This window comes from Trichosurus vulpecula, chromosome 5, assembly GCF_011100635.1.
Source record: "Trichosurus vulpecula isolate mTriVul1 chromosome 5, mTriVul1.pri, whole genome shotgun sequence".
In the NCBI taxonomy this organism is placed as follows: domain Eukaryota; kingdom Metazoa; phylum Chordata; class Mammalia; order Diprotodontia; family Phalangeridae; genus Trichosurus; species Trichosurus vulpecula.
In genome coordinates this window covers 145,177,027-145,202,274 of record NC_050577.1, presented here as the reverse complement: position 1 = coordinate 145,202,274, position 25,248 = coordinate 145,177,027, and the positions used below count along the sequence as shown (strand labels likewise).

At 37.4% G+C, this 25,248-nt stretch overlaps 1 protein-coding gene across 1 annotated transcript in view; it reads right to left on the bottom strand.

Annotated features, from left to right (window-relative positions):
- The window catches only part of LAMB4 (laminin subunit beta 4), a 140,509-nt gene extending 115,543 nt beyond the window's left edge, over nucleotides 1-24,966 (bottom strand). Inside the window, exons 1-5 of the mRNA XM_036760117.1 lie at nucleotides 24,933-24,966; nucleotides 16,477-16,634; nucleotides 4,670-4,805; nucleotides 1,670-1,743; nucleotides 256-444 (exon numbers count right to left, since the gene is read on the bottom strand). Of these exons, the coding sequence (XP_036616012.1) occupies nucleotides 256-444; nucleotides 1,670-1,743; nucleotides 4,670-4,805; nucleotides 16,477-16,634; nucleotides 24,933-24,966 (591 nt within the window). The remainder of the gene's footprint in view (nucleotides 1-255; nucleotides 445-1,669; nucleotides 1,744-4,669; nucleotides 4,806-16,476; nucleotides 16,635-24,932) is intronic.
- Between the last annotated feature and the right edge of the window lie 282 nt (nucleotides 24,967-25,248).

The window sequence follows — 25,248 nt, the reverse complement described above, 5'->3', positions numbered from 1 at the left end:
CCCCTGTTACAGTGCCAGGTGTGGAGTCAGGAACACCTGAGTTCAAATTTGGCCTCAAACACTTACTAGCTATGTGATCCTGGGCAAGCCACTTAACCCCATTTGCCTCAACTTCCTCGTCTGTAAAGTGATCTGGAGAAAGAAATGGTAAACCACTCCAGTACCTTTGCCAAGAAAATTCTAAATGGGGTCACAGAGAGTTGGACATGACTGAAAAATGACAATAACAACAAAAGAAATCCGAATGAGTTGTACCTCGCCTTCAGTAGAGGGCTCAATATCTGAATACTTGGAGTCACAAACAATGTCATCCACTCCTTGTGCCTGGCCAGATGGGATGTCAGGAAAAGATGCAGCACAGTCTTTCGCAAAATACCGGAAAACCTTCCACGTCTGGCCATAGTCCACAGAACGCTCAACTAACATGGCCGCAGGTCGGAAAGTCTGTGAAAGGGGATTTTGACAAACTTCCTCAGAAAGGGGGAATTTAATGCTAATCTTAGGTTGAATTGTGATATTTTCTAATTGCATATTATGTGGTGAGGGCTATAGGTGGATTGATGATTAAACTCAAGCTTTGAGTATTTGGTAAGAAAGATGCTTTATAAATCTGAAGGAACATTGTGATTAGGACCCTAGGACTTGGCTTTATCGTCACAATAGTTTGACAGAGAGTCTGACTAAACTTACTGAATCTCCTTCAATCTCCTGTCTTCTCATCCTTATAAGCACTGATTCTTTACATTCACATTCCCATATCCTTCACTTAATTATCTGTCAGGTCCTCTTTCTTCTCATATAGTAGCAATAGGGAGCCAGACTAATACTTGAAAGATTTGGCTTCTAGTGCCATCTCTGCCAATAAATAGATCTATAACCTTAAGACAGTCTCCTTATCTCTCTGGGCCATATTTCCCTTATCTGTAAAATGAGGGGATTGGAGTGGATTCTTAAACTCCTTTCAGCTTGAATATTCTATAGTTCCAATCTCCAGGGTCCTTGGCCACACACACACACACACACACACACACACACACACACACATTTCTGAACTTAAAAACCAAATAAAATTTCTACATACGTAAAAGAAGAGCAAAAGAGGATTGTGCCCGAAACTGCAGATCTCTATTATGTATAGCTTGCTTTTCTTTTTAAGTATATAAGTTCAGCCTGCAGGTTTCAAAGCTGTCCTGCTTGTCTATGCTTCTTTCTGGACTTCTTTCTATTCTCTTCCCTGCTTTTTTTTTAAAGATGCCTCAGTGACTTACTTCCTTCTACGTCTTCCCTTTCTTTGTTCTTCCTTCCCCCTCATTTTCCCCACTGGGGAAAAAAAAAGAAAATACAAGCTCGTATAATATTAAACATCTCTCTCTCTCTCTCTCTCTCTCTCTGTATGTATACACACATATATACATATATATGTGTGTTAGTATATATATGTATGTATGTATGTATAAATATGTATATGTATACACACACACACACACATATCCTTTTGGACAGCACATTTTAAAGATTTTTTCCCCTTCAGTCATACACACCTCATCCTTATATAAAGAATAAGATGGTTTGGGTCTGGATTTATGAGGCACTATAAAGTATACATGAAATAAGTGTGCATTGGTTATCATCCAAGATAAGGGAAGGATCAGATCTTAGACATCTATACCTTAAAAGTCAATATAAGATGGCTGAACTGAAACGGTGTCTCTAGGTCTAGTCTGATGCTGACATGATCAAGACCTAGAGACAAATTAAGAAAGAGAAAATCAGTGATAGTCACACATAATTACTTTCCAGGTAGTATCAGTGTCTGGAATTTATAGTAATATCTTTTAAAAATAATGTGGTTGCTGGTTAAAGCAGTTTACTAATCTTATTTTTTTAAGTAATGTTAGAGTGCATTGCTAAGGCCCCAGTTGTGCTCCTGAAATGAAGATCTGAGTAGAAGGTTTGCTGGCCTTTGCCCAGTCTCTGGCCCCAGTCCATGGCTGTGGCAGAACACCACTGTGTGGCAGTATTGTCAATAAATGTGAAGGAAGGACCATTTTTTCAGAGGTGGGAAGGTTGGATGTATCTCTTCTTTTCCTTAAGGAGATTGGCCTGATTCATCAGATATAAAAAACTAGTAAGTCCACATAGGGACTATGTCTCACCTGAACATTACATCTTCTCCAGAGCTTAGCATAAGTACTCTGCATACAATAGGCGTGTGATATTTTTTTGAAAGTGGAATGAATGCATTTCTATTGAAGAGATGCTGACTTAGGAGGTGAACAATTCAAACATTGCCTTAAAATTAGCATCCCAATAGGACGTTGCTGAGGAAGAAATGAAATAACTACCAAACCACGTACTCTCTTACTTTCATGCCTATCCTGGATGACTTTATGATCAATCCTATCCTGAACCTCTGTAGCAGGGTTTCTTGATGTGTATACGTATGTATGTGTGTGTGGGATACCTTTGGCAATCCCATGAAACCTATGGACTCCTTCTTGGAATCATATTTTAATATGCATAAAATAAAATACACAAGCCTACAAAGGAAAACAAATATATTAAAGAAAAGTTGTAAAAGTATTTTTTAAAAAGTTAATGGACCCTAGGTTGAGAACCCTTGCTCTAGAGGAAGTATTTCCATCATCTGAAGATAGTTTAGAAATTGAAACAGAGGGGGATGATTAAGAAGAATCTAGGTAATGCAGGAACATTCCTTAGGATTGCTAAAAAGACAGCTGGGGTTTCAGGCCAATGTTATAGAGATTTGCATCTAGCAAAGGCAGGTTATAGGATTATGGAAGACCAGAGGTATAGAGCTAGACGTGACTTCAGAGGGCATCTAATTCAATTCTTTCATTTTATAGATGAAACTCGGAGTAATAAGTATTAAAGGCAAGATTTGAACCCAGACCCTGAGGTGCTGTTCTTTCTACCATACCATATCGCTTCTTTGTAGAACAGGAGGGAGAACTGGGTAAGATAAAAACTAAATAGAGGCCTGTGGAAAAAAATAGTCGAGGTTCTGTGCTGGCATTGAAGAAGGAGATCTGAATTAGAAATGACATAGGAAGTAGGTCATTGATCAAGGTGAGGCTATAGTTTTGTGGTTAGTTTATTTGTTATTCAACTCACTTTTTTTTGAGCTAAGATCTCTGGGTAGTAAGAAAAAAATGACATCATCCCTTTATTCTCTCTCTCTTGCTTGACCCCACCGTGTCATCAAGTCAGAAAAAAGAGTGGTGAATGACATACACTGAGTAGACAATAACACACTGATTCTGTAAATTTCCATAGAATCTCATAGATATATTTATTATGTTGGCAATGCATTTCATATGGGGCTTTTATTAACATCTTTCTATTATTTTCAAAGAAAAATGACACACATGTAAAAATCAGGTTCTACCTCCATCCTAATTACTGTAAATATAAGATGATGAAATTTGAACTGTGCAAATGAAATGGGTTAGATCTTATGATTTCTTATCCTTTTTCATTGGATCAAGAAGGAAACAGTTAATAGGTGAATGAAACAAGCTAACCATGCCTCTGGGGGTCTTAAATTAGGAGGCAATTGATTTAAGTCAGAGTGGGCAAGTCAGAGTGGTAGGGAACTCCATGTTTGGGAGTGCCCTGAGGAGGTTGACTCTTGTGCCTGAACGAAAAGGCATCGGAGGGAGGGTTGAGGAGTAAAGAGAGAGTGTTTTATCTTCCTTAATCTCTCTCCTCTTCTATTGATCATATAATCGGAGATGCTGGACCAGCAGCAGAAAACACATCCACCAGGAGTAGCAAAAGATATGCTGAGGACAAATATGGACCCAGGTGGATACTGAAAGTTCCAAGAGGGGCAGCTCCAGGGAGCGTAACCTCTTATAGCAGACAGAATACCAGCTATGGATCTAGAAATACACTATCTTTAGAGCCCAGAAGAAAGCTATGCCTAAGGGGAACTTCATGAAAACATTTTGAAGGGAGAAAAGGATTTTCACCAACCAGAAGTTGGGAGATATTCCTTTGCCACACATGATCCCTACATGGTGCCCCACCACTTCTGCCAGTGCAGGGGGAGAGGGTGTCCCAAGTTTGGAGGGATTGCTTTTAAATGCCAACTGTTCTTGCTATGAGTGTTTAATAAATGGCTTTTGTAAAAGGTAATTCGATGGAGATACACTGTTGGGATCTCATGAACAACCATGCCCATCAGGGTCATCCGTAGAATATTGAAGGGAATAGTAGGCAGCCAATCTTCTGGGAACCCTAGCCTGTGACTGGAAATTCCATATGGCGAACCCATAGACTGGGTGCTGCACACAAAATTTCTCTTTAACATACATACAAACAATTGAATATTTCTAGCTAAGAGATGACCAATTAATCGACAAACATTTATTAAGTACCTAAAATGTGCCAGGCACTGTGCTAGGCACCCAGGATACAAAAAGTGATGAAAGGAAGTTGCTACTCTCAAAGAGTTATTTTTCTAATGGAAACTAATCTTTCCTTAAAGTAAGTTTTCTATTTATATATGGCTCTTTGATCTTTGCCTCTATTATTCTATTCAAATATAATATTATTAAAATTATTTCAAAAGAAATCTGTTTTAATGAGGGTTGATTAATAATTAAAATATGAAAAAATGAAAAAGTACATAATGGAATAATACCATTTTGGGATTGCCACCATTTCTTTTTTCTGTCTGGTTCAAATGTTGTAATGACATTGTCGATTGTATGGCTGTTGCCTTGTGTATATGGATTGTATGGATCTCTAGAATCACAAATGAAACATTTTTGTTCACCCTAGAAAACAAAACAAGTCAAATTAAGTACAGAAATATAATTACTTATTGTAGAACTAAATGAAAAAAATGAGCAGTATCTATGTTTATTGTCTTCTGATCCATCTAAAATATAAATATAAAGAGGAGAGGAAGTAACAAAACATTTTTTTCACCAGTGGTTGCTTAATTAGAATAACAAAGTGAACTCAAATCCAACTTTCACATTTTAATAGCTTTGTGCATTTTTTTGGATGAAAAATAAATTTACGTGGAACTCTTTCTCCCAGACACAATGCAACACAAAGAAATTTAAAATGTATTTTTACAATGAGAATGTGTATTTCCAGTACTAGAATCACTTCCTTTACTTTTGACTGCTGTAACTTGACTTGAAAGGTAATCAAAACAACTCATATTTCCTATCTCAGATCTTTCAAACAAAACATTTGGAAGAAGAAGCTTGTGAAACTAATGTTCTTACATAATGTGTGTGATTCTTATTGTTAGCTTCTGGGATCTGTTCTCGGTGGCCTTCCTCCCTGCTATACTCTATAAGGATACCAAGTCAATTTATTTCAAGTCCATAAATATTGACTAAGGCCCTACTATGCTATGTCACTGGACATACAAAGACAAAAACAAAACAAAAAATGAGTCCTTTCTCTTCTGGTGATTACATTCTACAGTGAGGAAAGATATAATATGCAAATAGATAAATAAATGCAAGATAATTTGAATAGGGAAAAAGCCCTAATAATCAGAAGGACCACTGAGATAATGGATATGAAAGCCCTTTGGAAAATATAAAACACTATTCAAATGTAGTGTAATGATAATAATACTAATTATTGTAGCTCATGCCAGAGAACCTCAGAAACCGAGCTCTAGGTTCAGTCTTGGAGCATCCCACACATCACTCTTTGACTCATGTCCCTACCCCAAATTTCCCCTGGGAGTACCAAAATATTGTTAAAATCTCAGATGAACAACGCCAGAACAAACATTCATTGACTCCAAATGACTCTAGAAATAGCTATGGGGATTAACCTGTAAAGCAAATATAGCCAATTCTAACTTTGCATCAGAACACAAGGTGTTATAGCTATTAAGCTTCATTCTCCTCACCATAGTCAATTGATCATTGATCAGCCCTGGATGGATGTCTTGCCCTTGTTGTTTGAAGCCTTTTAAAGGTTTTGCTCCTGAGTATACATATGAAGGAAGGGAATGTGGAAAGGATAGTATGATCATAGAGTCTTTGCTTCAGAGTTAAAAGACACTTAACGAGTCATTTAGTCTAAAAGTTGAGGAAACTGAGAGGGGGCAGGAAAAATGCCTGCTCAAAGCCACTCAGACAGTAAAAATGGCAGATTCAGGATTCAAACTCAGGTCCCCTAACTCCAGAAGTAGTACTCTTCCACTACCACAGAAAGCAATGTCTTGGTTCCCTGGTCTATCTTTGTCTCTGTGCCTTTCCATGACTACTGATCTACACAGGAGACTGGAACAAGTTTTGAAATTGATAATTTGAGTGACCCCTAAACCTTGCAGATCTTTGACAGTTCTGGGGAGATTAACCTCTACACGGATGATGACTAGGTGTTATGTATCCTTCAGAGATTAAAATCAAGAGGAAAAGAGAAGCTAGAATGAGCTATCCAACAGATGGAATTAAACCTTTCCACCAGGAAGTTCAGTTAAAAATAAAGATTCTTAACCTTTTTTATTTTAATTCTTTGGTGAAACCCATGCAATTGTTTTCAGAATAAAGTTTTTAAATAAATAAAATACATAAGATTATAAGTGAAACCAATTATATTGAAATATAATTATCAAAAAAATTTTTAAAAGTCAAGTAAATGACCTCAGGTTAAGGACCCCTGAGTTAGAAAGATATACTTGTACAGGAGGGCACTAGCTATTTAGCTAAGACCCCCTGTATTCTTTGTTCTAAAAAGCTTGGTGCCTGGAGCAAAGAATATTCTTCAAAAGATTAGAGGACTAGTAGCCTAGATGTTGAAGGGAGTAAGAGAGGTCTCTCCTTTAGGGGAAAAAACTCATATTTTTCCCCCCAAATGTGTTGGTCCTATGGATCTTCTCAGCCTCAGCTTCTCTACCTGTAAAATGAGTACAGTACCTCTCTTGCAGGGTTATCATGAGGATTAAATGAGATAATAAATGTCAAGCCTTATCTTTGCAGACCTTGAGATAGTCAATAAAAGTTACTTATCATCATCATCATCATCATCATCATCACCACCACCACCATTTCATTCTTCTCATCTTTTTCAATGGAGTTTAGATGGAACCAGTTGTGGGACAAATGTATATCCTAATATTATTCCTTCATCATCATTGTTGTGGCTGCCATTATCATCCTTACATTCACATTTGGGCCCAATGTTCTTTGCTTATGTGATCAACATCCAGTCTGGTTGCAAGGGAGAGTTCTTTTTGTCATCATTGGTGCCTTTGCTTGGAATGTTCCTCAAGGTTCCTTGTTATCACCCCCCAAATGCTTATTATCAGGCAATTATTAATCAAGCATGATGCGCTAAATGACCACTCAGAAATTCAGAGAGGAGATAACCCCTACTCTCACAGAACAAGACCCCAACAAAATGATCACATCTAGAAAACCAGAGCTGCTTTTCCTTAGGAAGGATCTTTCCAGTGTTTACAGCTAACACCTGACTTTGAGTTTGCTTAGTAATCTGTTTCCATTTGTGGTTCCAGTTCGTATTATATGGATAGTTCTCTAAAGACCTTCAGTCCTCTATGAGTTATTTGCTTTTGAGTATGTGTAGGATGATGGTGAAGGGATTATAAGAAAAAAAATGCTATGACTAATGAATAAAACAGAGATTATGGAATAATAGAATATTTGAATTCTATTGAACTTTGTCTGGTCAATCAACAAAGATTTATTAAGCAGTAGCTTATGTGCCAAGCGCTGTGCTTGGGTTTGGAGATACAAGTATAAAGAATAAAACAATGTTTCTTTACAGTAAGTTTACATTCTAAGGGAGGAGACAAGTACAGGTAAAATATGTGCAGCCTAAATATAAAGTTAATAAATACAGAATTATTAACTAGAAGGTAGTTTTTAAGGATGGACACTAGGGAATCAGAAAAGGCTTGATGCAGCAGATGGTGCTTGCCCAAACTGCACCTTATAGGAATGGAGGTATGTTTATGAGATGGAGATACAGAAAGAGTGTATTCCATGCACAGAGGACCACCATTGCAAAGACACAGAGTCAGGAGATAGAGTAGCATGTACAAAGAACAGAAAGGCCAGTTGGGCTGGATGGAAGAGCATGGGAAGGAGAGTGATGTCTAATGAAGTTGCAAATTTAGGTTGGGGCCGTGCTGACTTTAAAAGTGAAGGAGTGTGTGTTATGTATATACACACACATTCACACTTATATGCATATACATGCATATGTGTATATAGACATATACAAATGTTATATATATTTATATTTTTCTACTTATATATTTATACATATATATTTATCTCAGAGGCAATAGAAAGCCATTAGAGTTGGCTGAATAGGGGAATCCCATACTCAGATATGTACTTAAGGAAAATTATTTGACCAGCAGCATGTAAAATTGATGGGAGTAGGAGTCCAATTAGGATGTTATTGTAAATAACCTGCAGTGGTCGCCCAACCTGAAGCATCAATTTCTTCCTCAACATTCCCAGCGAGTGGTTCTCCAATCCCCCTTGAGGAGCTCCAATAAAAAGAGTACTTTACCTGCCTTAAGGAGGGTGGACCAAGTTGATGGCTTCCTGAGATCCCTTTTGGCAATATAGTTAATAGATCTGTAACAAGGTGATTGGCAGATATATCAAGGATGATCAGGGAGCTGCTTGATCCACTGGACTGGGACAGCTCTTATGGAGTTGGTCATGTATGTGATGAGACATATGATCTAGAGGGGCAGGGCAAAAGTATATAGACTGGGGTACCTCTTATGAAGGTGGACATGTGTCCCTCCCTATGGAGCCACACATGCCCAGTTGCATGGAGGTATCCCAGTTTAGGAGACCAGGGAGTTCCCTTGAGTATCTTTGTTACAGAAAAAATTCTATAGTTGAAAACAAATTTCCAAACCTTGACTTCCCAAATCTTTTTGGGTTAGAGTAATATTATGGTACTAAAATCACTTCTTGCCAGGGGATGTTGGCTCCTGATAGCAGGGAGAAAATAGCAGTAGCTCAGGTACAAAGATGAGTGCCTACATATTAAGGTTTTGAAAAATAACATTAAATCACTTCTTTTTTGGAAAGAAAGAAGCTTCTTTCTCTGGTCATAGGTTGATAGCTGGAAGGGAACTTAGATGTTATCTAGTCCAACCCTGTCATTTCATAAAGAAGCTTAGGCCCAGAGAAGTTTTACAGGTAGTGACAGAAGCAGGTTTGAACTCAAATCCTCTGACTCTAAGTCTAGAGGTCAATCCATTCTACCTGGCTTTCTCTCTGGTTCTACTGAATTTAGTTATGTGATGGATATCCTGCCCTGTTCTTGGCCCTGGAAATATTCCTTTCCCTACATGATTTCCTAGCTACAAGCACTTTCCAACGTGAGAGTGGTGAGAAAAGAGGTAGTGCCTCGATCAGTGGTGGGGAACCTGTGGCCTCAAGGCCACATGTCTAGGTCCTCAAGTGTGGCCCTTTGACTCTGTGAAGTTTGGATTCAGTTGAGGGGTGGGGGATGGAGGGAGGGGGGGGGGAGAGACAGAGAGAGACAGACAGAGAGAGAGAGAGAGAGAGAGAGAGAGAGAGAGAGAGAGAGAGAGAGAGAGAGAGAGAGAGAGAGAAGGAGGCATCTTATCCCCTCTCCCTCAACCCTACCAGTCTGTGGGTGACTCCTTGCCTCTTCAGCCTATAAGCACCCTGGGCTGTACCTGACTGTATGTTTGGCATTAAGCATACTTAACATATTGCTGGCACTCTAGGTAATTACAAAGGATAATAATGCCAGCATAGCAAAAAGGTGTTTTAAAATATTTACATCATGAAGAGAAGTCTTCACTGTGGCAACACATTTTTTCACATCTTGCACCAAATCTGCTCCCTCTGAATTTTCAGGCCTTGACAAAAGCTTCTTAGGGGAAGGTGCGGAGGGAAGATTATGGTATGTGAGAGACACATGTATATGCCACTGTTAATTTTGAAAAGCACGTGGCCAAAAAAAATTAGAAAGAGAAAGGAAACACACTAAACAACACATGATAAAGTTATAGGGGAAGTTTCTGTGAGCAGCTCATGACTTTTTTCTTTCTAGTTATGCATGTAGCCTATCTGCAAATCCTACAAGGGTATGGGTTCAAGTGGACCAATTGACAGGATGCTCAGGCACGTAGCTAAGGCCACAATGGCGCTGTTACTGAACAACAGGTTCTTGGTATAATAGGGGAAAACAACCAACATAATACTTCTTTCTTGCCTCTTTTCCTCCACCTTACTGAGTTCATAATCACAACTGTGCTCTTAAGAAACCTAACCAAGACCTGGAGTTTCAGAATTCTTAGCTAGCATGGAAAATGTGGGTATGAAGCTAGCAGAACAATTGAGATGCTGGTGGTAGAGGAAGAAATCGAAGGAACAGAATTAAAACACATGGCTCTTATTTCATCAAGTAGAATTGGGGTTCTTAACCTGGGGTCCATGAACTTATTTTTAAAAAATATTTTGATAACTGTACTTAATATAATTGTTTCCTTGGTAATCCTATTTTATTTCTGCATTTAGAAACATGATTCTGAGAAGGGGTTGGTGAGAGTCACCAGAATACTAAAAAGGGGGCCATGACACAGAAAAAATGAAAGACCCCTCAAATAAAGCATCATCCTCTACGTGACTTTGCTTTATTTAGTTGTGGTTTATTTTCAATCCCACTTGGGGGTAGAGTGGGGTTTTGAAATTTTTTCACTGTCACAGATTTGCCATAAAGAATCTGTATTCTTTGTCAATATTCAAACATACATATTCATAGGTTCACAGACACGCACACCCCATTAGACTACTTCACGGAAGCTGGGTGGTGTGTGTATAAATTGCACAAGAGAATAAGCTGGTAGCTATCTCTCTGGTCATCTTCAAGAATGACCTAGAAGCCCAGACTGTCAGGAGACAATTCCAATGAAGCCAGAATAATGCTGTAGTTAGGAGGATGAAGTAAGTACCCAGAGTCCTTGTGAGGGACTTTGGGTAAAATATAGCCTAGGGCACATGGAATACATTGAATTGTTCTCCATTTTCCCAAACTTATTATATTTAACAAGAGTTAAAATTATGTCAGTGACTAAAATGATAAGAAACTCAGGTAGGAATTGACTAATAGCCTTAACTTTATATATAGGTAGCGTACATAAACAGTCCTGTTCTGCAAAAGACAAGCAAATGCTTGTCTGCATTATACCAGCTGCCAGATTCCATTTGTTGCTGAAGCTTGTAATTCTGTGTTCCGTCCCACAACAAGTCAAATCTTTTCTCCCGTTCTTTGGTCTGTAGAGTTCTTTTTAACCACAACAAACCCTAGTTTCTGGCTTATAGCAATTTGAAGGTTCTGATTTCTGAAGTTCAGAGTTTCTAAGTTAAACAGTTAGGATTGTTCATTTTGTTGTGAGAATGGTTTGTGTTTATAGACTCGTAAATAGGAAACTTTCAGCATCTGGCATAGATTACTGTCTTTTGTGGATATGTGCATCATCTTTATGGAATTGTGTGTGTGTGTGTGTGTGTGTGTGTGTGTGTGTGTGTGTGTAAGTTGCCCATAATTTCTGGGAACAAAATACAATTGCATGTTACTTCAAAGGGAAATATAAGAAAATTTTTTTTAAATTTCCAAAGCTGTTTTCAGGAGCTAGCCCATTGCTACCTCTTGCTCCTTTGTGCCAATGGGGGATTAGGACTTTGATGGAAAGCAACAAACCATAATGAATAGAATTCTGAACTTGGAGTCAGAAAGAACAATAATCATTTCCTAGCTGTACGATCAACACAAGCCACTTTTTCTCCTTGCACTTAATTTTCTTCATCTGTAAAATAGGCATAAATATATCTGTAGTACTTATCTCATAGGGTAATTGTGAAGCTTAAACAATATACTATATGTAAAGCATTTTATAAACTTTAAAGCACTATATAAATGCCAGCTATTATTATTCTTTCAGATAGAAAGTGTACGTTCCTGTCACCAAAACTTGGTAATAAATGTTCTGTTCCCCCAACTCTGACTGAAGTGAAGATTGCTGGTCCTAGCAGAGCATCCTGCTAGTACTCTCCTCTGAAACTAACTTCCATCTTCTTCTTTTCCTCTCTCTCTCTCTGTCTCCCTCTCCCTCTCTCTCCATCTCCCTCTCTCTCTGTCTCTGTCTGTCTCCATCTCTAAGTCTCTGTCTCTCTCTTCTTCCTTCCCTCCCTCCCTCCCTCTTTCTCTCTCATAAGATGACTGCACTGGAAAAAAGTGTTCATGAAGAAAAAATGAATGAACAACCCTTGTCTTGGCTACTTATGATTAAGACTGGCCCAGTCTCTGCCCCCTCAAATCTTTCTATATTATCTCTGATAAGTAATCAATCAGGCTCCATTTGAAGAGTTCTGGTAATGGGGAAACTCACAATAGGAGTGGAGAACCATAGAAACTTAATAAGCAGTTCATACCAAACTAATAACGTATGGTAGAAAAGGTGTGGTAGAAAATGTACTGGTCTTAGAGCCAGAAGATCTGTATTCAATTTCTGGCCTAAATACTTCTTAGTTGTGTGACCTTGGGCAAGACATTTAACTTCCCTGAGCTTCAGTTTCTCAGCTGTAAAACGAGGATAATAATCTTTGCACTATCTATATCATGGAACTCTTGTGGGGAAAGCAATTCTTGCTGTTTTTCTAGGGTCCATTTGTGTTTGATAGGAAAAAAACCCTTTATGTAAATGGCATAAAGATGATAAAATCAAAGCTCTGTTTAAAAAGAACACCTTCTGTGATGTTAAATGCTTCTGATGTTAGATGAAAAAACAGGCACAGAAAAGCAATCTGTTGCTACTGAATTCGAGACTATTATGGAAACTCAATTACTGATTCAGTTCAGCACGACCTCCTGTGTTTAGACTTCTTCAATCTCTCTGAAAGTGTTCTTTCCCTCCTCAAATATCCCTTGAGTACCTTGTCCAAGCCATCCTTTACCCAGGTGCTATTACTGGGTAAAGGATATTCCTAAAGCCCTACCACCTTTAGGGTCAATTAGAAACTCTGACACTTAAAGCCTTTCACAACCTACCTTTACAGCCTCATTGCCTATTACTCTCCTTAGTGTGCTCCATGGTCCTGTCAATCGGGCCTCTTTACTGTTCCTCAGATGAAACACTTCATCTCTTGTCTCTATATCTTTAGATTGGCTGGAAATGTTTGGAAAGCACTCCCTCCTTTCTTTTGTCTCTTAGAATTCCTAGTTTTCTTCAAAACTCAGCTTAAGTCAGGTGGATTTCAGAAAAACCTGGCAAGACCTACATGAACTGATGCTCAGTGAAGTGAGCAGAACCAGGAGAACGTTGTACACAGTAACAGCAACATTGTGCAACGATCTAGACTTAGCTCTTCTCAGCAATACAATGATCTAAGACAATTCCTAAAGACTCATGATGGAAAATGCTATACACATCCAGAGAAAGAACTATGGAGTCTGAATAGAGATTGAAGCATACTATTTTCTCTCTTTTTTGTTTTTTCTTTCTTTCTCATGGTTTTTCCCTTTTGTTCTGATTCTTCTTTCACAATATGACTAATGTGGAAATATGTATAATATAGTTGTACATGTATAGCCTATATCAGATTTCAGGGAGAGGAGAGGGAGGGGGAAAATTTAGAACTCAAAATCTTATAAAAGTGAATGTTGAAAATTAAAATAAATTTCTTTAAAAATGCTATTTTTATAAGGGATGACGCTTTGGGAGGGGGAGGGATACTAGGGAAAACTACGGTAATGTTAAAAAAAGACATCGATAAAAATTATTTTAAAAAACCCTCAGCTCAAGTGCCATTTTTCCCAATATTCCCAAATGTTAATACCACCCCCATCTTGTATTTATTTTGTATATATTTTGCACGTATTATTATATGTCTTTACTTTGGACAGAACATAATCTCCTAGAGGGTAGGGAGAGTTTCATTTTTGTCTTCATATCCTCAGCACCTAGTGAATGCTTGATCACTCAACTGATTGACCTTTTCTTTGCCTACCTAAGTAACTGGCTTTTGTTTTTCCTGAACTCATTTTTTTGAGAAAGGGGATAAATGATGAGAAAAACCAACTCTTGTTAGAGATATATTGGATAAGACAAAAGAAATTCATCTGAGTAATTTTTCAGTTGTGTCTGACTATGACCCCATTTGAGGTTTTCTTGGCAAAGATACTGGAGTGGTTTGCCATTTCCTTCTCCAGCTCATTTTACAGATGAGGTAACTGAGGCAAGCAGAGTTAAGTGACTTGCGTAGGGTCACAAAGCTAGGAAGTATCTGAGGCTGATTTGAACTCAGGAAGATGAGTCTTCCTGACTCCAGGTCTCGGCACTCTATCCATTGCACAACCTAACTGCCAAAAAGCAAGACAAAGCAAAACAAAACAAAAAAAAAATAGGAAGGCATAGGGCAAAAAAGATGTTCAATGTAGTATACAATAAATCTAATCTTTCCAATCTCCATGATGGTGCTACACCACCAGTTAGTCAACAAGCATTTTGAATTTACACTGTGCTCAGCACTAGGGATACAAAGAAATGCAAAAACAGTCCCTGCCCTGAAGGAACTCACATTCTAATGGGGGAAAAGAACATGGAAATAACTAGGTACATACAAACAATATCTAAAGTAGATAGAAGGTAATCAGGGCAAAGGTATACAGAGAACTAATATCCATCATGATGACGCAGAGGCACTACAAGATTAAGGGAAAGATTTAAGGGAAGATTTAATTAAGTACACTATATTGGGCTCACTAAGACAGGAAAGGTGACCAGTGGATTTTCAAAGGATTTTCAACAAGAACTCACATGAAAAAGATTTTCAAGTCCCCTCAGAGGAGTGGAACCAGAAATGGAAATTGAACAGACCATCAGGAAGGAACACTGGAAAAATCAAAGCTATGTACAGGAGAAAAGTTCACTCCCAAACAAGGAATAGAAAGGGATATAGAGGATTAAATGGATACTTTTGATTATATAAAATTAAAAAGTTTTTTCACCAATGAATCTAATAAAATAAAGACTAAAAAGAGAAACAATAAATTGGGGGAAAATATTTGCTGCAAGTTTCTCTGATAAAAGTCTTATTTTCAAGATATACAAGAAACATTAGAATCTATAAGAAGAACCATTCACCAATTGACAAATAGTCTAAGGATAAATAGGTAGTTCTCAAGGGAAGAAACTCAGGCTACTTATAGCCATTTGGAAAAAATGCTCCAAATCACTATTAATTAGAGAAATGCAAATTAAAGCAATTCTGAGATTCCTGATAAAAAAAGAGAAAATTGTAAATGTTGGGGAGGCTGTGGGAAAACAGGCACATTGATTCACGGTTGGTAGAGCTGTGCACGAGTATAACCATTCAGGAAAGCAATTTGGAATTATACACAGAGAGTCACTGAACAGTTCATTCCCTTTGACTGAGGTATATAGTGGGTAGGGCTGTATTCCAAAGAGCTCAAAGAGAAAGGAAAAGGTTCCGTATGTACAAAAATATTTGGAACAACTTTTTTTGCAGTGACAAAAACCAGAAAACAGAGAAGTTATCTAACAACTGAGGAAAGGCTGAATAAGTTGTGGCAGATGAATGTGATAGAATATTATTGTACTATAATAAATGAGAAAATAGACAATTTCAAAAACACATGGGAAGACATATGAATTCAGTGAAGTAAGCAAAATCAGAATAACAATTTTATAGTATCAGTGATATAAAAATGAATAATTTTGAGGACTTCTGTGAACTAATCAAGAACGAAATGAGCAGAACCAAAAGACCAGTTTATACAACCCTAAAAATAAACAACTTTGAAAGCTGTAAGAACTATGATCAATACAAGGACCGTTCATGATTTCAGACAACTGATGATAAAATATGCTATCCATTACAGAGGGGTGATGGATTTAGGGCACAGAATGAGACATACCTGGTTTTGTGTACAGTCAATGGGGGGATTTGGTTTGCTTGACTATGCATATTTGTTATAAGAAATCTGATTTTTTCCCTTTTTCTTTCAATGGGGTGAGGAGGAGGAGGAAAGAGAAAATAAGTAGTTTTCTGTTATAAACAAAGAGAACTTTGAGATGAGGTCATTGTATTATCAATTTACTTTTTACTTTGTTATAAGAAGACAGTTCATGAAAGGGGTAATATGTAAATGTCTGTGATGTTAAACAAAACTAAAAAATTAAATAAAATGTTGGTGTTACGTTGAAACTCTAAGCTCTAAATCTATCATCTCATGATTTCATTCTCAAGCATTCTGGTTAATCAAGTTTGTATTATAGTTTGGTGTTTCCTGGCAATGTTTACTTTCTACTTGAATGAAGATTGCATTGTTTACTTTTGTCTTTTCTGGGACATCTATAGGCATCCTGGAAAAACTCTCCATTTCACTAGTAATTTCTCCACAAATGAATAAGAATCAACCTACCTCCAAGTAGCCTATGATGCAATATTTCTGTGGTCCATCAAATCCACAGGTAGAAGAGGCTGTGAGCTGGGCACTGCGACCCACGAGGAGATCGCCAACCACCGGATGACAGGAGCCACTGTTGCAGTCATCCTGTGCTTTTGAGAGGCTGAACAGCACTTGAACCCAAAAGAAAAAAAAGTGTAAACAGAACATAGACTGAAGGACAGAATAGTCTGAAGGGCTAGCTAGTGAATACTGATATTAATAGACTACTTCTTTCTAATGCTATTTTTATTCAACAGTTAAATCTTGATCAATTGGGAGTTAGTTCTTCAGTGTCAGTGTGGGAAGATCAATGGGGACTAATACAGAGACTTCAGGGAAGGTAGGTGGTGCAGTGGATAAAGTGCTGAGCCTGGAGTCAGGAAGACTCATCTTCCTGAGTTCAAATCTGGTCTCAGACACTTACTAGCTGTGTGACCCTGGGCAAGTCATGTAACCCTGTTTGCCTCAGTTTCCTCATCTGTAAAAACAAGCTGGAGAAGGAAATGGCAAACCACTCCAATATCTCTGTCAAGAAAACCCCAAATAGAGTCATGAAGAGTCAGACATAACTGAAATGACTAAAGAATATAGAGATGTCAGGAGATATTTAATCCCATCTGTTATACAAGTTGCTGGTGTGTTTATAATCAGTCAGTCAGTAAGCATTTATTTGTTGTTGTTGAGTCATGTCTGACTCTTCATGACTCCATGGACTATACTGTTCATGGGGTTTTCTTGGCAAAGATACTGGAGTAGTTTTCCATTTTCTTCACCAGCAGATTAAGGCAAAGAAAAGTTAAGGTTGTTACCAGAGTTACACAGCTAGTAAGTGTCTAAGATCAAATTTGAACTTAGGTATTCCTGTTTCTAGGCCCAGCGCTCTATCCGAGGAGCCATCTAGCTACCTCTAATCTAAGCATTTATTAGACGCCTACTATGTTCCAAGCACTGTATTAGACTCTAATGATATAAACACAAGTAATGAAGTAATCTCTACTCAAAGAGTTTATATTCTAAAATTGATTATAGAGTTTCCTCCTGAAATATACAAATAGGATCCATTTATATGTTAGCTTATTATATAGACTCAGCCACTTAGCTGACCTTGGTACATCATTACTGAAGACCACATTGTTCATTTATAGAGATGAGGGGAGTGGTTAACATGCAGCATCTTGGAAACTACCGAATAAAAAAAGAAACTTTAAGGTATTCATTATACTGCTGTTGTGTATATGTGCCTCATGACTATAATTTTTTCTGCTTTGTCATAAAGGGCAAATGAAGCAGTAGATATTAGCAAAGAACTTGGAATGCAAACAAGGCCTTACCCCTGACAAATTATAGCTATGCAGTTCAAGATTTTTCCTGGCTAAGAAAGTTCGAAAGCTGAAGAAAAACACTTAAAATGGTTTTTGGTGAAAAGTTATTCTAAATCCCTAAAGCCATAGCTTGAAGTGTTAGCTTTCAATTCCAGTAAAAGGTTCTGGGTAAATTAGAAATTTGCTCAGAGAATTTAAGATTACCTTGAAGGACCAAGTTGTATCAGTTTGATACAGTGATTTTTTTATCCACGGGGTAAAGAAAATAGATATCATGTGATGAAAATTTGTAATTTCTGTAAATTCTGTAATCTGCAATCACTTTGTGTGCATAAAATTATTCCTACTTTTAAAATTTGTATTTAAAGTGCCTTGCAAAGATGGAAGAAATTATGGTAAATTATAGTAAAATTATAAACATTTTTGAGTGCTTCGTCCTTCTAGTATGTCAGAGAGAACATAAACCAATCATTAAACACTTATTAATTACCTATTATATGTCCAGCACTATGATAGGCAATGTGAATCCAAAGATAAAAAAATCCAAATAGTCCCTGCCTTCAGGGGAAATAGAATATATAGCAGATGCTGTACAAAGAATATATAAAGTAAATACAAAGTAATTTCAATGGACAGAAAAGCTCTAGCAACTGGTGGGTAGGGGGGGAGGATGAGGAAAGGCTTCTTCTGGGAGATGGCATTTGATTTGAGCTTTGAAGGAATTTAGGGATTCTAAGAGAGAGAGCTGGGGGAGGAGGGCATTCCAAGCATAGGATGCAACCTGTGCAAAGATGCAGAGATGGGAGAAGAAATGTCACGGGAGAAGAAGGTAGGATGGAGTCAGGTTGTGATGTCCTTTATATATCAAAAGAGGAGTTTATATTTGATGCTAGAAGTGATAGGGAACCACTGAAGTTTGCTAATTGATATGGTCACACTTTTGCCTTAGGAAAATCACTTTGGAAGCTGAGCGAAGGGTGGATTGAAAAGGGGAGAGACCTGAGTCAGGAAGAAATGAGTTAAAATCCAGCCATGCGTCTCTGAACAAGTCACTTAATTTCCATCTTACTCAGTTTACTAGGCATGACCATGTTTACTAAGTTTACTCAACTATAAAATGGCAATATGAAAGCACCTTTTTTCTAGGGTTATTGTAAAAATCCAATATGACAATATTGTAAAGTGTTTAGAACAATACTTGGCACAAAGCAGGCACTTTAAAAATGCTTATTTCCTTCCTTCCTATTTTAATAATCCAAGTGAAGGGGAATGCTTATTTGAACTAGGATGTTAGTCATGTGTGTAGAGAGAAGGGGATATATGCAGGAGATATCACAGAGGCAGATTCAACAAGACTAGTTAATTAACTAGTTAACTAACCAAGTAACTGGACACAGGGGCGAGGGAGAGTAAAGAGTTAAAGTGATTCTGAGGTCAAAAATTTGGGTTACTAGACAAAAATAATGAAATTAATAAGAGGGGCGGGATTGAGAGGGAATATGATCACTTCTGTTTTGTATATATTGAGTTTGAGATGTCTACAGGACATCTAGTTGGAAATGTCTAATAGACAGTTGGTGCTGCAGTACTAGAGCTCAGGAGAGAAACTAGGGCTGGATATATATAGATCTGGAAGTTACTTGCATAGAGATGATAATTAAATCCATGAGAGCTGATGAAATCATTGAGAGGTATAAAAAGACAAAAAAAGAGAATTAGCCAGAATTAGATTAAGTAGTTATTGAGAATAGTTAAAGATTTGTGATGATACGTAGTTGTTCATATTTCTTATACTCTTACTCAGAATGACATCTTTGAAATAACTCAATGACCTTGGGCAGCACTCAAGTTCTATGGGCCTTTGCTACCTCATCAGTGAAATGAAGGGATTGGACTAGATACTTAAGATTCAACAGTTCTCTGTGTTCTAACTATATTAATTATTAGATTTATTTAAACAAAATGTCATATTTTTATTTAAAATGCATCCTTACACGGAAAAGCATGCTATCATCTTCAACCCAATTAACTATGCTTATAAATCAGAGATCTGGCATTAGAAGGAATTTTGGAAGCTATTTAGTTTAATCCTGTTGTTTTATAGATGAGGAAACTTAGATCTGAATTTAAGTGATTTGCCAAAGACCACACAGGTCCTCTGACTCTAGTGCCAGTGACCTTTACTGTCTACAATGATGCCCAACTATTCATATTATGAATCTACAATCAAGGCAATACCTTTCACCTGGTGGTAGGCAATTTACTTGGATTGTAAACATAGAAACTTAAAGTAGATAAGAAAACCTCTGGAAATTGAGCAAACCCCAAACTGTATGACGAAAACCAGCAGCTAGGCGGCACAGCGGATAGAGTGACAAGCCTGAAGTCAGGAAGGCTCATGTGTTCAAATATGGCCTCAGACACTAGCTGTGTGAGCCTGGTCAAGTCGTTTAACCTTGTTTGCTTTGGTTTCCTCATCTGTAAAATGAGCTGGAAAAGGAAATGGCAAACCACCCCTGTATCTTTGCCAAGAAAATCCCAAAATGGGGTCATGAAGAGTTGGACATGACTAAAATAATAAACAACAGCAAAAAATGGCAAAGATCACAGGGCCATAACAAACTTTTAATTCTGGGTTTTGGTCACTGTGACAATGTGCCTTTTATATTACTTGTAGAACCCTGCAATTTTATGAGGAATGGTGTACTGAGCAGGTGAGTAGAGTAGGGTAGTTAGTCGCACAAAGGAATTGAGATTGTGAAACAAGATCTGTTTTTTCTTTGTACCTTCAAGAGTAAAAAATGAATTGACACTGAGGTATTCTAATTCTGTGCTCATGTTGAAATTCTGAATTCATGTTGAAAACTACTGATTACAAAATAACATGTACACATAAATGGATATTTTCTACACATTAACCTCTTCTTGATAGCTCCATTCAATTTCTCCATCAATAAGACTATGATTTAGCAGATAAGTCCCAAAGAAGTTCTCTGAGGCACATAAAAATTCAGAGATTTGCCCAGTGTCACATTGCTAATAAATATCAGAGGTAGGATTTGAATCTAGATCTTTTTGAGTCCACACCCACCATTTTTACATTATGGCTACCATAGTACCTGGCACATAGTAGCTACTTAATAAATACTTGTTGATTAAATTGAATTGCCTCTAATCCCCATTTCCAAAATGGTAGCCTAGTGGGCTGAGCTCTCCATTTTTAATCTTCTCTCCAAAATTTTTAATTATAGATTTATACGTGACTTGTTTTTTAAGAATCTTTTTTGAGATTTAAGGATATGAAGAGAGTTCACCTTATCTTTATTCAGAATCAGTACAACCTTCTCTTCCTGCTGAATTTTCCTGTGTTATTTGTGCTCTTATAAATGACCACTGCTCTATATTGCGCCATCATCCGTGAGCCAGTTCTAACCTGGGTCTCTCTTTGTTGTCCTGAGTGAGCACTTAGGATACATTAAGCTAGAAGCTAGGAGTTGGAGTGCAAGATTCATTTGGACAGGGCTTTTCAAAAAGGTTCAGGCAAAGCAAATGGGTTGTTGTTGCATTTAGATTATGTAAGATTTCCCTTCCAGGGTTTTGCCCTTTTAGGCAAGTTTCATCCTGAATTCTTCTGCTGGAATGGGAGCCTTTGAGGCTTTGACTGTTTTTATAACTCGGCTTGGCCAAACTTGCTCTGATAAAAATGTTTGTGCCTCAGAAATGAAACCATAACAGGGTCATGATGAAAACTTGAAACATTATTTACATGTGTTTATGAGTGTTTGTGTGAAACACTGATATGTGATGTTGTTTGGGATGGGGGTTGGGGAAGAAGCGAACATAGTTAGGGAAAGCTTCAAGCCTGGACATAGGCTCAGTCATGATTTTTTTGAGCAGATTTTTTTTAAAAAAGTATTTGGCTTTTTTTTTTCAATGTCAGCAATGACTTGGATTTTTACCTGGAGCATACAGAGGTGCCTGTGCTATAGAAAAATTCCATCTGAACTGTGTTGTTGGTGTTGTTTTAAAATATCAAATACTTCAAGAAACGGGCTTAGAAGAGATAGTTATTTAAAAGCACATAGTAGTGAACCCTTTTGTAAAATAAAAAATTAAGATACATGAATTTACATATTTTGTAAGGGTGTCTGTTTTAATTCTTAATTTTCAAGGAACAAAGTACACAAAACTATAGCTATCTCTCTGCAGCTCACTTCAGGAACACACAACACATTAGCTTTCTGAATAGAACAAAATGTTTCACTAGATAATAAATGAAGCTTTTGCCTTTCATCCAGTTTCTCAAAAGCCAAGGGGGCCTAGTACATTTAAATTTTTTATTACTTCTTTTGTACTTTATTTTCATTTTTCTTGGCAAGGCTACAGCTATGACCTTGTCAAAATTTAGGACAAGCGAAGTATTTCAGTATTCAAGTTTATTTTTGACTGAACAAAATTTTCCAGCTTTTTGGAAAAGAATCCAGAAACTTGCCCCAGAGAATGGCAAACTCCCCACCACATTTTCATTTAAGCATTTAGATGGATATTTGGTTGGCTGGGAGCAGAATAATAGTTAGGGTGGGGTGACTTCGACTTTGACCCAGAGCACTGAAATTTAGAGGGTTCAAATTTTAACACATGGGTTACACTTTTACTATCAGTTGATCTAGCAATTATATTACTGGGGATACAACCTAAGGACGTCAAAGGCAGACAAAGGTCCATATCCCAAATATTCATAGCAATTTTTTGTGGTGATAAAGAACTCGAAACAAAATAGGTATCAATCAAGTGGGGGAAATAGCCATACAAACTATAGTATACGAATATAACCGTATATCATATTGTAGTAAGAAATGATGAATATGAATTAGCAAAATGAGGGAAGATTTTGTATGAAAAATTACAAATAAAATGACTAGAACCAAAAAAAACCCAACCCAATATACCAAATGACTCTAGTAATAATATAAATGAAGAGATCGCTAAATGGGATCTAAACCCTGAGTAATTTAAAAATTGGTCCTGTGAACAGATAATGAAACCTACTTCCTTTCTCTGAGAATAGTGTCAGGGGACTACTAGGTTAGAGCCTTGCATATACAATTTCAATATTTTTGCCAAATTTTCTTGGTTATAAGAGAGTTTAAATCTGAGATTGGGAAGAAAGAGAGGGAGGAGATATTTCCAGAAATGACTGTAATATAAAATAAAAAGCAGTAATAAAATTGATTTTAAGACATTCTTTAATATATGTACTCCTTTAGCAACATGAAAATAACTGAGTATAGCATGTAATTAATAATACCCATCTGGTAAACCCTACTGCAAATAACTTTCCCTTCCTGCTATACTGAATTTGTCTCATGTATTTGTATTATTTTAAAATCATGAATTTACAAAGTTGATTTGGAAAAGTGAGGGGTTTTGAGGATGAGGCAGACAAGAATGTGTTTGTAGGCAGTAGGGAAGCAGCCAATAGAGAGGGAGAGATTGAAGAAAAGTGAAAAAGGGGATGATAGATGAGACAATCTGTTGGAGAAGATGGGATGGAATGGAATCATTCATGCATACCGAGGGATTATCCTTGGCCAGGACAATCGTTACCTTTTCATGTGAGACGAGTAAGAGAGGAGCTAGTGGGGGAAGACAATTGAGTTATATGAACTAAGAAGGAAGGAAGAACAACGATCTCTTAATTGCCAAAGCTGGTGTGTGTGTGTGTATGTGTGTGTGTGATTCTGATGGTAACTTCTTGGTACTTGAACTCTTTCTGGTTGCTTACAGCATTTTTTCCTTGTCTTGGAAGCTCGTAATCTGTGAACTATCACAAAATTCCTGAAATTATCCTGGGGATGGGTTAGAAGTAGAAGGCTCTATTATGGTTATAGGGTGATGATAAGGCAGACCTTGATGTCTTGTGGACCTTCAAAAGGTGTCGGGGAGCTTTTGGGAAGGAACCAAAACACAGTTTTGCCAGCAAGGTGCTTTACTACTACTACTACTACTACTACTACTACTACTACTACTACTACTACTGCCATCACTGATACTACCACTACCACTATTACTACTTTCACAACTACTACTACCACCACCATCGGCAGTCAGCATTTAAATAATACTTACAAGTTTGTAAATTGTTTTCTTTATATGTGTTATCTAATTTGATCCTTTTGACAATCCTGCGAGGTAGATACTGTTATTATACCTATATTACAGATGAGGAAAGTGAAATAGATGGAGGTTAAGTGACTCGCCTGGAGTCACAGAGCTAATAAGCATCTAAGGCAAGTTTAAAATTCAGGTCCTGATTCCACATCCCACATTTTATATACTATGCCACATAACTGCTTAATTGCTAGGAATACTGGGCTGATAGCTTTCATTAAGCACCTGGCACTTGTAACTGGGGAATAATCGTTGGATGAAAGCTGGAAAATGGTGAAATTAAGGACACTTTAATTCTCAGAACTTGTTTGGAGGTAGTAATGGTTTGTGTTTAATCATGGGTATGTTTGCATGTTTGTGTGTGCAGTAAAAATGGAATTATTTATTTAGCATAGGATATCAGTTATTATTGGTATTATTGTAGTTATAAAACAGTAGAGGGATGGTACTGATTCATGTTACAGAAAATTTGGGATCATTGGGAGTAATTCTGGAAAATATCCTTCACAATAACTGATATAAATGTTATTGAACTTTTAAAAAAATAATACAAATACAGTGAACTCAATACCTCAACACAAAGCATGCGTTTACCTGGTGAAGACAGTTTGCCTCTCCACCATTAAAACTTTCCCAAATCCCCAACATCGGGATGACCACTTTATCGAGAGCTAGCTTGTATTTTTAAACACATGATATTTACAAATCAGTGATTCCAAGGGGCTGACCATGGACTGCCAGGAATTGCTGTTTTGATAGTGATCATAGTTGCATAGAGTTTCCAACTATCTGAAATAATTATGCAGCTGGGCAGTCATGTAAAAATCACGTAGGTTAGAGAAAAATGCAGGGAAATTTGGAAATTTCTCCTTAATGATTTGCGGTGCTGTGGGGAAAACCAGAGAAATGAGCTTTGAAAGTAATCTTTGTACTTACCGAGGTGCATAAAAAAGGTCAGCTGAAATTTCATTCTTTTGTCCCCAAAAGATTATTAAAAATGCTGCTAGGTGACAGAAAACATTAAGGTTAGAATCAGTCACTGCCAGAGTCAGTCACTGTCATCCTTTCATAATGTTTACTAAGCATCCAAGGTGTCAATGGTGTGATTGCCATGCCAAGTAAATCCAATAGATATGCTCCCTGCCTAGGAGGGAGCATGGTGTAGTAAATAGATCGCTGGACCTAGAGTCAGGAACACCTGGGTTCAAATCCCAAATGTAAGAGAGGATGCAATCCAGTTCCCCAAGTGTGG